General features: G+C 42.4%; 1 protein-coding gene across 11 annotated transcripts in view; it reads right to left on the bottom strand.

Moving 5' to 3' along the window:
- rap1gapb (RAP1 GTPase activating protein b) overlaps window positions 1-14,072 on the bottom strand; it is a 125,148-nt gene that overhangs the window by 7,454 nt on the left and 103,622 nt on the right. For 8 of the 11 annotated variants that reach the window (XR_008834522.1, XR_008834523.1, XM_056438553.1 and 5 more), the window contains 12 exons: window positions 13,817-13,895; window positions 13,675-13,728; window positions 13,499-13,582; window positions 12,691-12,791; window positions 12,154-12,283; window positions 6,642-6,797; window positions 6,456-6,527; window positions 6,247-6,333; window positions 5,891-6,034; window positions 2,700-2,831; window positions 1,175-1,252; window positions 171-280 (listed from right to left, as the gene is read on the bottom strand). Coding sequence is in view for 9 of the 11 variants with exons in the window: in XM_056438553.1 (XP_056294528.1) it covers window positions 171-280; window positions 1,175-1,252; window positions 2,700-2,831; window positions 5,891-6,034; window positions 6,247-6,333; window positions 6,456-6,527; window positions 6,642-6,797; window positions 12,154-12,283; window positions 12,691-12,791; window positions 13,499-13,582; window positions 13,675-13,728; window positions 13,817-13,895 (1,227 nt within the window). In the remaining 2 variants the exon portion in view is untranslated. Of the gene's footprint in view, window positions 1-166; window positions 281-1,174; window positions 1,253-2,699; window positions 2,832-5,890; window positions 6,035-6,246; window positions 6,334-6,455; window positions 6,528-6,641; window positions 6,798-12,153; window positions 12,284-12,690; window positions 12,792-13,498; window positions 13,583-13,674; window positions 13,729-13,816; window positions 13,896-14,072 lie in introns of those variants that run through there. The other 3 variants (XM_056438556.1, XM_056438551.1, XM_056438552.1) reach the window with 3 other exon arrangements.

Below are 14,072 nucleotides of genomic sequence, written 5' to 3' on the forward strand. Positions count from 1 at the left end.
AATCCGACCCCCTCGTATCAAAAACCGCCGTCCAACAAGAGCTCGCATCTCGAGAATCGCCTCTTCTAATGGCCGACGTCCTCATCTTAACGCCCGGCGTCCATCTGTTGCAACACGATTCTCTCCTCACTTCCCACTCGCTGCCGATCGGCTGCGCCGCGTCCTCTCACCTCCTCTCTTGGACCTCCTGGATGTTCTCGATGCCGATGGCGCTGCTGCGACGGGAGCTGAAGGGCCCAGACTTTTTCCTGGTTGGGCTTTTCCCAGGAATGATCAATGACTGACGTTGAGCAGCGAGAGAGAGAGAGAGAGAGAGAGAGGGGGAGAGAGAGAGTCAGCCCCACACATATCATTCATTATATGCTGCAAACTAAATTATTAACTGATGGCTTCATAAACCCTGTAATGACATGATAGTCCATGATTCTCAAGGCTTCTCGCAGGGAGTTCATTATTGATGTATATTCTCTCATAAAGAGTCCTGAGGAATAAAATGACTTCTATTTTCAGGACTTCAGGTCACAGTGTCAGGTTTATTTGTTCAAACTTCAAGATGTCTGGTACATAATTCTAATTCAAGACGCGGCATGATTCATCGCTGGGTGACTGTGTATAGGAACACAAGTGGGAGTCTGGTTATCCTTTTCCTTTTTTTAACTTCTTACTTTTCTCTTTCGGAGTTTAGTTAAGTGAAGTGAAGGAATTCATGCATGAGGCTCGCTATGAATACATTAATCCGCTGCGAGGGAATAAATCATCTGATAGATCAGCTACGTGTAAAAATATACTTTACAGGTGAGATTGATTAGATATATGAGCTATAACATCCCTTGATCCTCAATGGATCAACTCCCTTTCAACCATACTGTGATGTATGAATAAAAGAAGGTTAAACTACTTTCATGAATGAATGTATGAATGAATGAATACATTAATTCATTAAATTATAATTAAAACCATAACTAAATAAACATGAACATCAATGTGTGAAATCCTCACTGGAACTAAAGCACATATTCAAAATATGAACTACTGACTGCACACTTTATATCTTTGAGTACCATGAAAAGCGCAAAATATAAATTAAATGCATTATTATTATTATTATTAGACATTTGAGACAAAAGCAAAGAGACATTAGTAAACAAGAAGGAAGAAATAAATATACATGAACCTCTTCTATTGTTCCTATCCCTATGGCACTGCCTCGGCGTCCATATTTACTGGGACTTTTCCCTGGAACAAGCAACGACTGAGCGGCACACGACACGGGAAGCACAGAGAGAGAGGAGATTGAAAAAGTACGGGGGGGGGGGAGGGAAGGAAAAGAATACATCATGAGATCTCATGCACAGCACAAATCATTTTAAACAGCAAGTTGCATAAGAGCTTAAAAAAAGACCGAACGGGGCAGACATAAAATATATCGAGCAAATAGAGAAGCAACAGCAGGCCGGAGTCTGCGGGACACAGCAGGAGATGGAGCGCCGTGTCTGCAGTTTCTTCCCCGAGGGTTACGCGCTTGTGTTGAAGCATTCAAATAGGAGGAGAAGAATAAAGGAGCATAAAGTGCTGACAGAATCCAAAGGGATAGCTTTTTAAAAAAAAATCCTTTCAGAAATGGGGTCGATTTTATTCCCAATTTAAAATATACCGTCAGCATCGAATCCCAAACTGCAGGGAAGGTCAAAAGAAAAACATAATTAACCCCCCGGTCCCTGAAAGAGATATCAGGCCGGTGTGTTATATAGCTTGTCGTGTGTCGCCCCAAACGTGCTCATCATACAACAAGCTGAAGCGGTTGTAACGTTTACAGGAGGAAATGAAAAATTAAAAAGCACATGATTACAGAGGGAGGGAGTCTGGGTAGTCATACAGCCGTCACACTAGATGGGTCTTTCAAACAATCTAGAACCTCATACCGACGGCTACCAACGACATCCGAGGGATCTAACTGTCCCTCTGTGCGCCGGCGAAGAGTCTCTCAACAAGTGAGAATGGATGAAATGGAGAAAATGAACGATGATGTTCAAGATAAACAGAGCCAGGGTCGGCAATATGCAAAAAACATGATCACATATACTGTCATTAGCACGTCAAATCATGTTGACGTTCATTCTGACAATTTTTGGGGGGGGGGGCAGGCCGGATGTGACTTGGCAACGTTCACTGGAAGAGAGTTGCCGACACCGGGCTGGGGACCATTTTTTTATTAGCATCGGCTAATCTAGCGTAGCCTACTCTTGCTAGTTCCCCGCTCTCCCCATTAGTTGTTGCAAGTCGAAGTGTCCTTGAGCAAGGCACTGAACCCCCAGTTGCTTCCCGGGCGCATCACTGCAGCCCACTGCTCCTTAATAACTAAGGATGGGTTAAATGCAGAGAACTAATTTCCCCTTGGGGATTAATAAAGTATATATCTTATTATCTTATCTCTCTTATCTTACCAATCCCCGTCAAAACAAAACAAAAGGCAATCGATGAAAGCCGCTTCAATGGAAAGTAAGAGCGAATTAGAAATGCCAGGGATGAAAGTGCTCTCGAGGATGACATGCCGATGAAAGTAAAGTGATACGCGGTGCCAACAGGAGTTATTTGCTTAAGTGCTGCGTGTAAGAAAGCACCGTGGTTACAGCAGTCTGTGTTTATCCTGCGAATGGGGTTAAATATATCGTATCTTGGTGGGCAAATGGGCTACTTACAATCCCTGGAGTTTTGGGGCTCTCTGCGGGATTGTGGGTAAAGCTGCCACTGTGACTAGTGGAGACTGTGTGTGACTTCTTGTTACTGAGGCCCATGGCGTCCAGAGACTGGCTTCTGCTGCGGATGACCCGCTACAGAGAGAAACGAGGAGATACTGTCAGTGGATCCACTGACCGGGTTGTCAAAGCATTATATATATATATATATTAGGGCTGTCAATCGATTAAAAAAAATTAACTAATTAATCGCACATTTTGAAATTGCGATTAATTAATCTCAATTAAAAGTTAAAAGTTAAAAGTTCATTCTTTTTAAAGACCAAACTTCACACAGAGCTGTGTTTTCAAAGAGGCTCCTACCTATAAAGTGCCAGCGAGGTATTTAATATTGTGGATGATAAATTGTTTCTTCAGTGAAACATCAGATTAGTAAAAAAAATAATATATTGAGACCCCATTGGTCCTGTCATCTTTAACATGAACAGCAGAACCAGTGGCCTTGATAACTGACTGACATTCAAATATGTCACGTTAACCCTCTGGAGGCTGGGGGCATTTTATACATTTTACAAAAAAATTAAAATTCACCTTTTAAAGGCGTTTTCATATGACACATACCCCCGTGTTATACATCAAACATTCCAGAACAATCTCAGCTCTATTCAATGAGGCTCATTGTCCTCCTGCCGTGTTCTCTGCTCTCTGACTGACAGGCTGCTATAGAGCCTCACCCGTGAGGTGGGAGGTCCTTTGTGATTTACTGAGTGTTCATTGGTTGTTTTTTTCCCAAAATGTTGAAGGTTTCGTGTGACGAGTTCTTTCCGCGCCACGTCACCCGACACGTCGCCCCTTCGTTCCTCTGTGTATCAGAGGGGGAGACGGGAGGAAGGAGGAGCAGGAGGAAACCCGACTGATTCATCCACGAGTTTAAACTGATTTATGCTCCTTATTTTCGCGGAGAAATAATTGTTTTAAAAACGGAAACAGTGTTAAACCGTACTGCCGCGGCTTGACACTCGGTTTGAGTGTAAAAACTTCAACGAACACCAGAAGTAAACAAAGTTGCGTTAATTGCGTTAAAATATTTTTGTGCGTTAACGCGGCCAAATTAATCGCATAGATTAACGCGTTAACGCTGACAGCCCTAATATATATATATACCACATGTGTGGGACTCTAGATTCCATTAATCCAAATTAAATCCATTTTTAAAGTTGACCAACATGTACATGTTAGTAAATACAATGCTAATGCACATATTGATTATGTGCATGAGGTACACATTGTGTGTTTATCACTTCTATTAGATGTTCTCAACATGTGGTGGCGATAGGCCTTTTTCGCATAGGACGTTTTTAAAACGTCACAATAGAAAAAAACTAAAGGTGGAGTTAATCAAAATGAACATGGGCTGAATTCTATTTCGCTGCACCAGTTGTTCAGGGTCCGTGTCGTGTTGGCATCGTACATTTCTGCAAACCACGAGATTGAATATAAGATGTATTATGTTTTCGGAACCAAAAATACTTTTCATAAATACGTTTCGTATCAGCCTCGTATCACACTCCCAGCAACGCACAGTGTCATGTGGTTAATGGTGTTGGTTTAGGGTAGAACCAAAAATAGTTTGTGTTTCAAAGATAACGTAACAATTTATCGTAAAAACGTAACTCCTGTAAATTAATAATAACCACTCTTTCTTACGCAGTTTTACGTCAAAAGCCTAAATTGCAGGTTCACTTTTGCTTTCACACAGGACACAAACAGCGGTCTCCTGGGTGAAAGTCCTGTGTTTGTTTCAACCATCCACCATGACTCCCATCTGCCTTTCAAGGACTCCCTCTCTTGAAATACTTATATTACTAATACTACTTTTTTACCAAGTAAGTTTTAATAAAGGACGCTTAAAACACCGTTGCTCTGTCCGTGGTTTGCAGAAACCTACGATTCTTACATTAAATGTAAACTGTGAAAAAGGCCTATCACAAAATACTTACTAATATGAACCATAACTGTCTTACATATCCAACTCTCTCACATGCAATGTCAAACATTATATAGTTATAGATAATGGCTTTTCTCCAATTGGCCCATTATCTTTGAAACAAAGGTCATATTGTCAGTATGACTCCATGCTACGAATGCTAATATGTGTGAATATTCTTTGAATACATGTGTTGCATCACTGAGGGCACACATATATACATGTGTGTGTGTGTGTGTGTGTGTTTGAGTGCATATGAACCCATTGTTGTTTGTGCTTACATGTGTGTATGCAGGACTATTTCTGAACACTTAGGGGCAGTGCAGGTCAACAGGCAGGAGGCGGAGTAAAATAAATGTGGGTTCACAGGAGACCAGGGAGAGTGTAGGCTATACGTGGTGGAGGAGGATGAAGCCGCACCTCTGATCTAAAGTCTATTGCGGGGGTCTGCGTCATAGGAGGAGAGGATGAAACGCAGTGTGAGCGAGGCGGACAGTTAGACAGAGGCAGCGAGGGGGAGATGGAGTGGGAAACATTTGCAGGAGGAGAAAGAAAGAGGCAGCAAGGTAGAAGGAAAAACAGAGAGTATATTTCAACAGATGTAGTGTATGTTTGTACGGGGTACAAACGGATCTTGAGACGTAGACTGGAGACAAAGGTGGATATATTTTCTGAATTGGGAAAAACAGAAAAGATGGCAAGAGAAAAGCAGCGAGGGGGGAGTTGCCCACGGGGAGACATGCAAACTGCATCGTCAGCTCCCTAATGAGCTGCCGTTGAATAGTTCATCGGGCAGACGCAATCACAGCCGTCGACGCTCCGCCGCCCTAATGGTCGTTGACGGAGCGCTCGGTCACACACACTCGGTCCACCCGGCCACCAAAAAAAAGCACACCGTTGTGTGTGAAAAACAGAGTTCAGCAGTCGCAGCCAAGGGAGGAAACCAAATGCCGCGGAGGACTGGTCCTTTGAGATACTGAGAATGCTCTGCGCTTTTGTTTTGTCGTGTGTGAATACCCAGAATCCCAGCCAAGCGACAGGAAGAAAAAAATAAAATAAAAAAAATAAAATAAAAATAGCATCCTCAAAGTTTTCCTGCCGCCCCAACCATCAACCATTCTCTGTCATGCATGGGGAGTCGCAGCAGATTAACGGCGGCGCCTCGCCAATTGAGAGACGGGGGAGGGGAGGGGGGGGGGGGACGTACCTTGAAGGATTCGAAGAAGCCTCCTCCCCCTCCGGCGGCTCCGTTCTCCAGCTTATCTTCGTCCCCGCCCAGACCCATCATGGACTGGCTGTTGACGTGCAGCTCCTCGTACAGAGTCTCCAACAGGGCCGAGCGCGTCCGCTCCTGACAACGACACGGTCGGCCTGCAAGTTAGTCCGTCGTTTCAAGTGACGTGCCATGGGGGGGGGGGAGTGATGTAAATGATACGCCTCTCATTTTCAACACCTATGCCGACAGGTGTGTGTGCTCAATGCCCACACACACACACACACACACACACACTTCAAGCATTCACACTTCTATGAATTCTATTTGCATTGCGTCGCTCTTCTCACCTCGAGCTTGGCAAACTTCTCGGCCTTGCAGCAGGCGTACTCGGCATTGATGAGCTTCGTGAAGAGGAACTCGCGGAACTCGTGGCCCTGAGGGAAGGTAAACGCAGACAATCGACAGCCGGGGGAGAGAGAACGGAGGTTTTTACGACGTCTGCTTGTAAAAAAAAAAAAAAAAAAAAAAGGGCAACTGAGTTTATGTGACTGCTGACCTTATTGAAGATGGCCGGGTCCGGCAGAGCAGGCCCAAAGAAAGGTACATCATCCCGCGCCGTCACGGACACCTGGAGGAGAGAGAAGGTGACTCGCCGTGTGATACACGTGATGCTCAGAAGAAGGAAAAAACACTGGAATGTTTTTGTCTCTGTCAATCAACGGGCCCGCTGGACCCCCCAAACCTTGTAGGTGACATCGTCCGTACACGGGTTCTCCACCTGCACCACCACATACGCGTGCAGGAAGTTGGACTGGATCATGTCTGGAACGAAGGGCGTGTTCTCCTCCTGGAACACGATGGCGACGATGTCGTTGCCGATGTGCCTCTTCCTCTGCAGCTGGACGGCACAGAAAATAAAGAAGAACTAACAACAGCGGATACATCTCAAACTAGAACGGGCACTCGGTAGAGCGCATACCTTCGCATATCACAAGATTGGGCATTGAATTATGAACATTTTGGCATTAGTTGCATGCCAATTGGATAGAAATTGACCGTGCTAAAAAAATGATTTTGACCTATCCATGACCTTGACCTTGACCTTTGACCCGATTAATCCCAAAATCTAATCAAATGGTCCCCGGATAATAACCAATCATCCCACCAAATTTCATGCGATTCGGTTTAAAACTTTTTTTGTGATGCGAATAACACTCATACAAATAAATAAATAAATAAATACACCGATCAAAACATAACCTTCCGCATTTTCTTTTTTTGCGATCAAATGTTTTTATTTAGCATAATCACACAGGATGGCGGAACACCAACACATGGTGCCCTTTCAAATTACAACAAAATGCTGAGACCAAAGGAGTCTCTCAGAACCATAAAGCAGAGAGGAAAGAGGGGGGGGGGACATAAATATACACACAACACAAGAGACAGACAGACAGACAAATAACATTGATAGGGACCAAGGACATGTTCAATTAGAAGTAAGGGGCGATAGCACACATCTACAGCATATTTTTCAAAGAGTCAGCAATGTTGCCCCAAGTGTCCAAAGTCTTTTCTGATGCTCCATTTATGCGAGCTGTAGAGATCTCCATATATACGACATCCAAAAAGGAAAGCATCCATGTTCGAACAGACAAGTCATGAGGTGGTTTCCAACGGGTTGCAATCATTCTCTTAGCAGCTGTAAGTCCAGCAAATGCAACACGCATTTGAATTTTAGAGAGCTGAAAGTCTGAATCAAAACCTTCCGCATTTTCAATGCGAAGGTAATGACCGGTTGGAGCATCTGAAATGGACAAGCCCGACACCCAATTGAACAAGATTGATTGGGAATAAATCAAATCCGACTGAGGTGGACAGGATTTTGATCCAACAGTGTAGCATCTTCCCCGAGATGAATGATTCCGTTTTTATCCCAAAATTAGCTAAATCATTGAAATTCTTGCCAAGTATTTCACAGCTATTACAGCCACTTCTATTATCAAAAGCTGGATCTTAATAACCTCTTACAAAACTTAAGGAAATACACATTATAGCTAATATACATGATGGTGTATACTGATAAAACTAGAGTACTAACTGACTATTAGGACCCAAGGAATGAAGTCTATTCTTTTTTGTGAGCCGCTCCACTCACACCAGATTTCCTTTTACTTACTTTTCTTGAGATGAATACAAAAAGAAGCTTTTTTCGGTTAAATCGCTCCTGCTGTTTGCCTCTGGCACAATAAAACGTTTAAGAAATCTCAAATGACCTCCACGAAAGGTTATTTTTTTACATCTTCCTGGCATGTAAAGTTGTGATGCATTTCTGGTTTGAAGTTTGTTGTACAAATAGAGTAAATGTGTATTACTAGGACAAGAGCAGACCAATGTAGGCTGTTGATGATGGGGAAATTAATGAATCGGAGAACCAGTGGAGGCGCTTCAAAGTCAAATATCCAGACAATGAAATATGATTCTGCAGATGGCCGACCGGCAGCGACCCAAAAGCGTCGCCGCTGAAATTTCAGCCAAGTGTCGTTTTGCCAAAAGGACACTTGTGCACTTGGAGGACAGAGCGACTGTGTCCAAGTTCCAAGCAATGCTTTTAAAAAAAGACTCAGTGTTGCCAAGCGCCAGGGACGGCTACTTCCTCGTCCCCTCTCGCTAGGAAATCGCAGTTCGACAGCTGAGATGTTCCCATAAATATCAGAGCAGATACGGCTTTTCTTTTTGCCGTTCTTGCGAAAAATTCATCAAAATTAAAAAATATGGCAACGTATGTGTGATTTAGGACTTTGCAAGTATCCTGTTTGAGACGTGATATATTATGTTTTCCTTCGAGAGATCAAATAAAAAAATTATATTGGAAAAGATATCTCGGGGTTTTTAATCAGTTAGTGGAAAACAGAAATGCTCAGTGAGAGCAGACGGCCAATACGGGCCCAGCTCCCAGTAAACACTGGCGCTGAGGCGGCACCAGCTGATTGGCCTTGTTCGGTTGTAATAGTTTATTTTGATAACATCTGCAGAGGTCTTATGTTTTAAATTAATACATATAGAAAGATATTATAATAGAAAATATTAGGGAGAATATTGATATTGTTATTAATGTATTATAAAGCATAGGGGTAATGTTTACTCTATGCAAATGTAAATGGCAAGAATTAATGGATGTTGCATGAGAGTGACTATGTTTGTATTATAGATTGACGAGGCCGGTTCCGTGAAGTGACTTACAATAACAAGACGGGACTTTTATTGTGAAAGTGACTTTAATGCGGACAATAACAAGACGGGACTCTTATTGTGAAAATACTTATTTAGCGACTGGACCGGAAGTGACGTTTTGACCGGGGCCAGTGAGATTGAGTATGAAACTCCGTGGATTAGAGAAATCGGGTCTCTTCCACAGGTATTCTCGACGCCGGAAGGAGGGCGGAGCAGCCGATGAAGATCACGTTCGTGAGGCCTTGACTGTTTGTTTTACACTTCCTGCTATTAAATGTTGATAACTTAATTCCGGAAGCCTGTTTTCCATTATTTGCGAAGTGCCCGGTTTCAGAACTACTTTACAGCCTCCATCAGTCATCGGGCTATTTAACCCACTACACTGCAGACATTCAACAGTTCCACTAAACACCTGTTCGCTGGCTGTTGGGTGCTAAACTGTGTGCACGGCAAACATTTACTCTTATATTTACAGATGATTCTTCTCCAGTTAGCAGCCTGATTGCTTTACTGCAGCATACGTCCATTTGCACACACGAGAACCATAAACCATCTGGTACGGGTGGGCCCCGGTGACTTTTATCTGTTGTAATAATCTCGTCACAGAAGCCAGAGACATGTCATAAAATATTACGTGGGAAATGATTTAAATAGTTCAAACTGAATGGATCATGAATGGAATATGAACGAAAATGTTTTCCTTCATCACAGAAAATAACACCTTCTGATTGCGAGACATCTGCCGTGCTTTTAAACACAAGTTTGAAAATAACACCCAGTTAGAAGAAAAAGAAATATGACGATCCCAATTTGATGGATGTACACTACCGTTCAAAAGTTTGGGGTCACCCAGACAATTTCGTGTCTTCCATGAAAAAACACACTTTTATTTATCAAATGAATATAAAATGTAGTCAAGACATTGACAAGGTTAGAAATCATGATTAATATTTGAAGTATTAATTTTGTTCTTCAAACTTCAAGCTCAAAGGAAGGCCAGTTGTATACCTTATATCACCAGCATAACTGTTTTCAGCTGTGCTAACATAATTGCACAAGGGTTTTCTAATCAGACATTAGTCTTCTAAGGCGATGAGCAAACACAATGTACCATTAGAACACTGGAGTGATAGTTGATGGAAATGGGCCTCTCTACACCTCTGGAGATATTTCATTAGAAACCAGACGTTTCCACCTAGAATAGTCATTTACCACATTAACAATGTATCGTGTGTATTTTTGATTAATGTTATCTTTATTGAAAAAACTGTGCTTTTCTTTGAAAAATAAAGACATTTCTAAGTGACCCCAAACTTTTGAACGGTAGTGTAAATGAGAAGAAAGTCCTTCGTGAAGAAAATAGCACAACGCAACAACATTTTTCTGACACATCTAAAGATGGAATTGTTATTTTTGTTTATTGAACCGCATTACGGCTCAGAGAAGACACCGGACACATGTGGCTGCGGAGGCAGGGCAGCCAGGTTGCCACGGCATCATCCCTGGGCTTATTAGCACTTTAAAAAAAACAACGAGCTCAGCAGGCGTGGGGGCCGGATTGAGACGCTTGACATCTGTTAATGTCGTACATCCGGATCTGGACACATTAATTCTGCGCTTTCTCCCTCCTGAAATGACGCCATTAAGGTTGCACTTTGCCTCCATATCCTGAGTCCCCTCATGAATCATCCCGTATGTGGGTGTTGTTTATGTCTCTGTGTTCCTCGGGCACTGTGGACCGTCTGTGTGGGGTTACTGTGGTAACAAAGTCCAAAACCACGTGTGGCATTGGAAAGCTGGTTTGCACTAATGTAGCTGACGGCAACATTTCATCACACAGATGAAAGTCTTCAGCCACGAACCAGAAACACTTCAATGCAAAGTGAAGAGCACAGCAATGCAAAGTGGAAATGTGAAGACAAAAGGTTATATTTTTCAATGACGGACAGGAAGGACAGAAAACCTGCAAGTTGTTTGCCTAGCAACAGTCCCGCATTAGCAATGTTTTAAGAGGAAAATATAAAGTGTAAGTAATTAGTAATTACAGTTACTGTTTTTAGATATTCATGCTTTTTTGTTAAGAGGGTAGAACGATCATTTTGTGAAATAAGCTTATTTGCTTGCTCACCCAGTTAGCTAAAAAGATCAATAACACGCTCACAGTTAGCCTGCTAGCTTAGCTTAGCACAAATACTGAAAATAGGCAACAAAATCTGCCGAACAGCATCTCTAAAGCTCACCGATTCACGTGATATATCTTGTTTTATTTAATATTAACCCTCCTGTTACCTTCAAATGTACTAACATCTTTTACCCTCGGGGTCAATTTGACCACAGCAATTAAAACCTCCAGAAAATTATTAGAATTAATATTGTTTCCCAAGTTTAAGTGTGAGGTACTTTATGTTTGTTTGTTGACTTCCTAAATAGCCCTTTAAATACATAAAAAAGATGATTTATTCTATGTTTTACACTGAAAAACAGCCTGGGGTCAAATTGACCCTGAAGAACACCGATGCGTACAAGTTGTGTTCAGGACATTGAAAACATATCGTCGTGTGAATTTTATGTTTTCCCAGTCGTCCCCAATAAATTAGGAAAAGTCATGAAATTTGAAGCAAAAAAAAAATGTTAATAATTTTTTTAGAGACGTCAAACATTGAATGGGGTCAAATTGAGCCCAAAGGTAATAGGAGGGTTAACAAAAAAATTGCAACATTTGAATGTGCAATATCCCCACATAACTGTCCCCTTTCCCCTCTTTCTTTTCACAAGCTAGGAAAAGCACTCAACACTAGCCTGTTTATTAACCTCTGCCCTCTCCTTTTCTATGTTAACCTGTTTTTTTAAATAACTGTACTTAATACTGTATATTCTACCACCCTATGTACAGTGTGTTTATATATTTTTTATTATTATTATAGTGTATTTTTACCTCTGCAAAACAGTCTGGACTGTTGGTCAAGGCACAAATGGAAAATAAAAAGCCTCGAACCTTGAACTTTGGACCGTTAGGATACCTGCTGTGAGTCTCCCTCCGTGTAAGGAAGCTTGGTGGACACGTGGAACATAATCTCCTTATTATGGAAACTCGTGTAGATGGATTCGGTCCCCGTTTGCCCGTGAGTGACATCCAGCCCGCCCCGAAACCTGGAGCCGAACAAGGAGAGGAGGGGCGAAAGGGGATTTAAGGGTGATGAAAAATGACTTGGAGAGAAGAGAAAATGGGAAGTGAAGAGAAGATTGAGAGGAAGACGGAAGGAGAAGAGACAAGCAAAGCGGCGGACAAGTGGAACGTAAGTGCGTGCTCTCGGAGGAGCCGGCCCATCCACGCTCATCCATCATGGATGAAATGCCGAGGGCGCTTCTTCTGCCTGGACTCAATCATGATGTCAGCAACACGACACACACATCAGGACGTTTTTTTAAATGGCCTTTTCGGGGGATTCAGCCAAACTCTGATCAATAGCTTCTGACCGGCGCTCCGCTGAGAAGTAAAAGCACTTAAATCTGTGGCTAGGGGAAACGGGGGGGGGTGAACTGAAAAGTGTCCGAACCCTCGAAAGTCGTGAAGCTCAATCTTGTGGCCCAGAAACTCAAAGAACTCGACAAAGGACGGGCTTTCCTCCATGTTCCCGAACAGCTCCTCCTCCGACGTCTGCGTGGAAGAAAACAAAAAGGATATTTGTTTTCAGGAGGAGCGACAGACAAAACGTAGGATGGGAACCAGAACCTTCAGTTTATTAACCCTCCTGTTACCTTTAGGGTCAATTTGACCCCATTCAATGTTTAATGTCGGTGTTCTTTGGGGTCAATTTGACCCCAGGCTGTTTTTCACTGTGTCAAACATATAAGAAATATCAACTTTTTTATTTATTTAAAGGGCTGTTTAGGTAGTCAACAAACAAACATAAAGTACCTCACACTTAAACTTGGAAACAATATTAATTCTAATAATTTTCTGGAGGTTTTAATTGCTGGGGTCAAATTGACCCCAATGGTAAAATATGTCAGTAAATATAAAGGCAACAGGAGGGTTAAACATTGAATCGGGTCAAATTGACCCTAAGGCAACAGGAGGGTTAAGCTCCTCTTTTATGGAACCAGCTTCCACTTTCAGTCCGGGAGGCAGACACAGTCACCTCATTTAAGAGTAGACTTAAGACTTTCCTCTTTGATAGTCTTATAGTTAGGGCTGAATCAGGTTTTCTATTTCTTGTTAGTTTCTCCTGATCCGATGCGAGGTCCTGGGACAGGGATGTCGTATGTGTACAGATTGTAATTCTTAATTTGTGATATTGGGCAATATAAAATAAACTGAATTGAATTGAAAAGTGAGCAGCGGTGTCGTCGCGTGTCGCTCACCTGGCCGAACTTCTGATAAATAACCCCGAACTTGAAGTTGTTGCTGATCACATGCTCATCAAAGGAGACGATGAGCCTGGATGCCTGAGGATGACAGAGCGGAGAAGTGTTCAGTCGGGTTTGTGCCGATGTGACGTCGATGGAGAGCAAGAGGCTTTACGAGGATTAGCGTCTACCTTTGGGTAGAGGACCGGATAAAACCTGTCCACGTTTACCTCTTCACAAACAAGCTGTCGGTGGAAAAAGAACATTCATCTCTTCTCATTTAAAAGTTAAATGACTTTTATACTATGTATTTTTAAGATAAGAAGTGCCTACCTTGGCCATTTGAACCACGTTGGGGAACTCGGTAAGGCAGGAGATGGGAATGACATCATGGTACGTTTTTAGCTTTGTGCTGAAAGACAAAGAGTCGGAGGAGTCAAAACGCTCACTGATCCTTCAGTGTTTCTTTCTTCGATGTTTAGCATTCAAATGATGACCAATTGTGCTTTATAATTGTTCTTAAAAATAAGAAATACTTTTTTTTTTACCCAAAGAGCCAAATAAAAACAAAAACATCTGGCATAAAATC

This window comes from Pseudoliparis swirei, chromosome 18 (assembly GCF_029220125.1).
Source record: "Pseudoliparis swirei isolate HS2019 ecotype Mariana Trench chromosome 18, NWPU_hadal_v1, whole genome shotgun sequence".
Classification (NCBI taxonomy): Eukaryota; Metazoa; Chordata; class Actinopteri; order Perciformes; family Liparidae; genus Pseudoliparis; species Pseudoliparis swirei.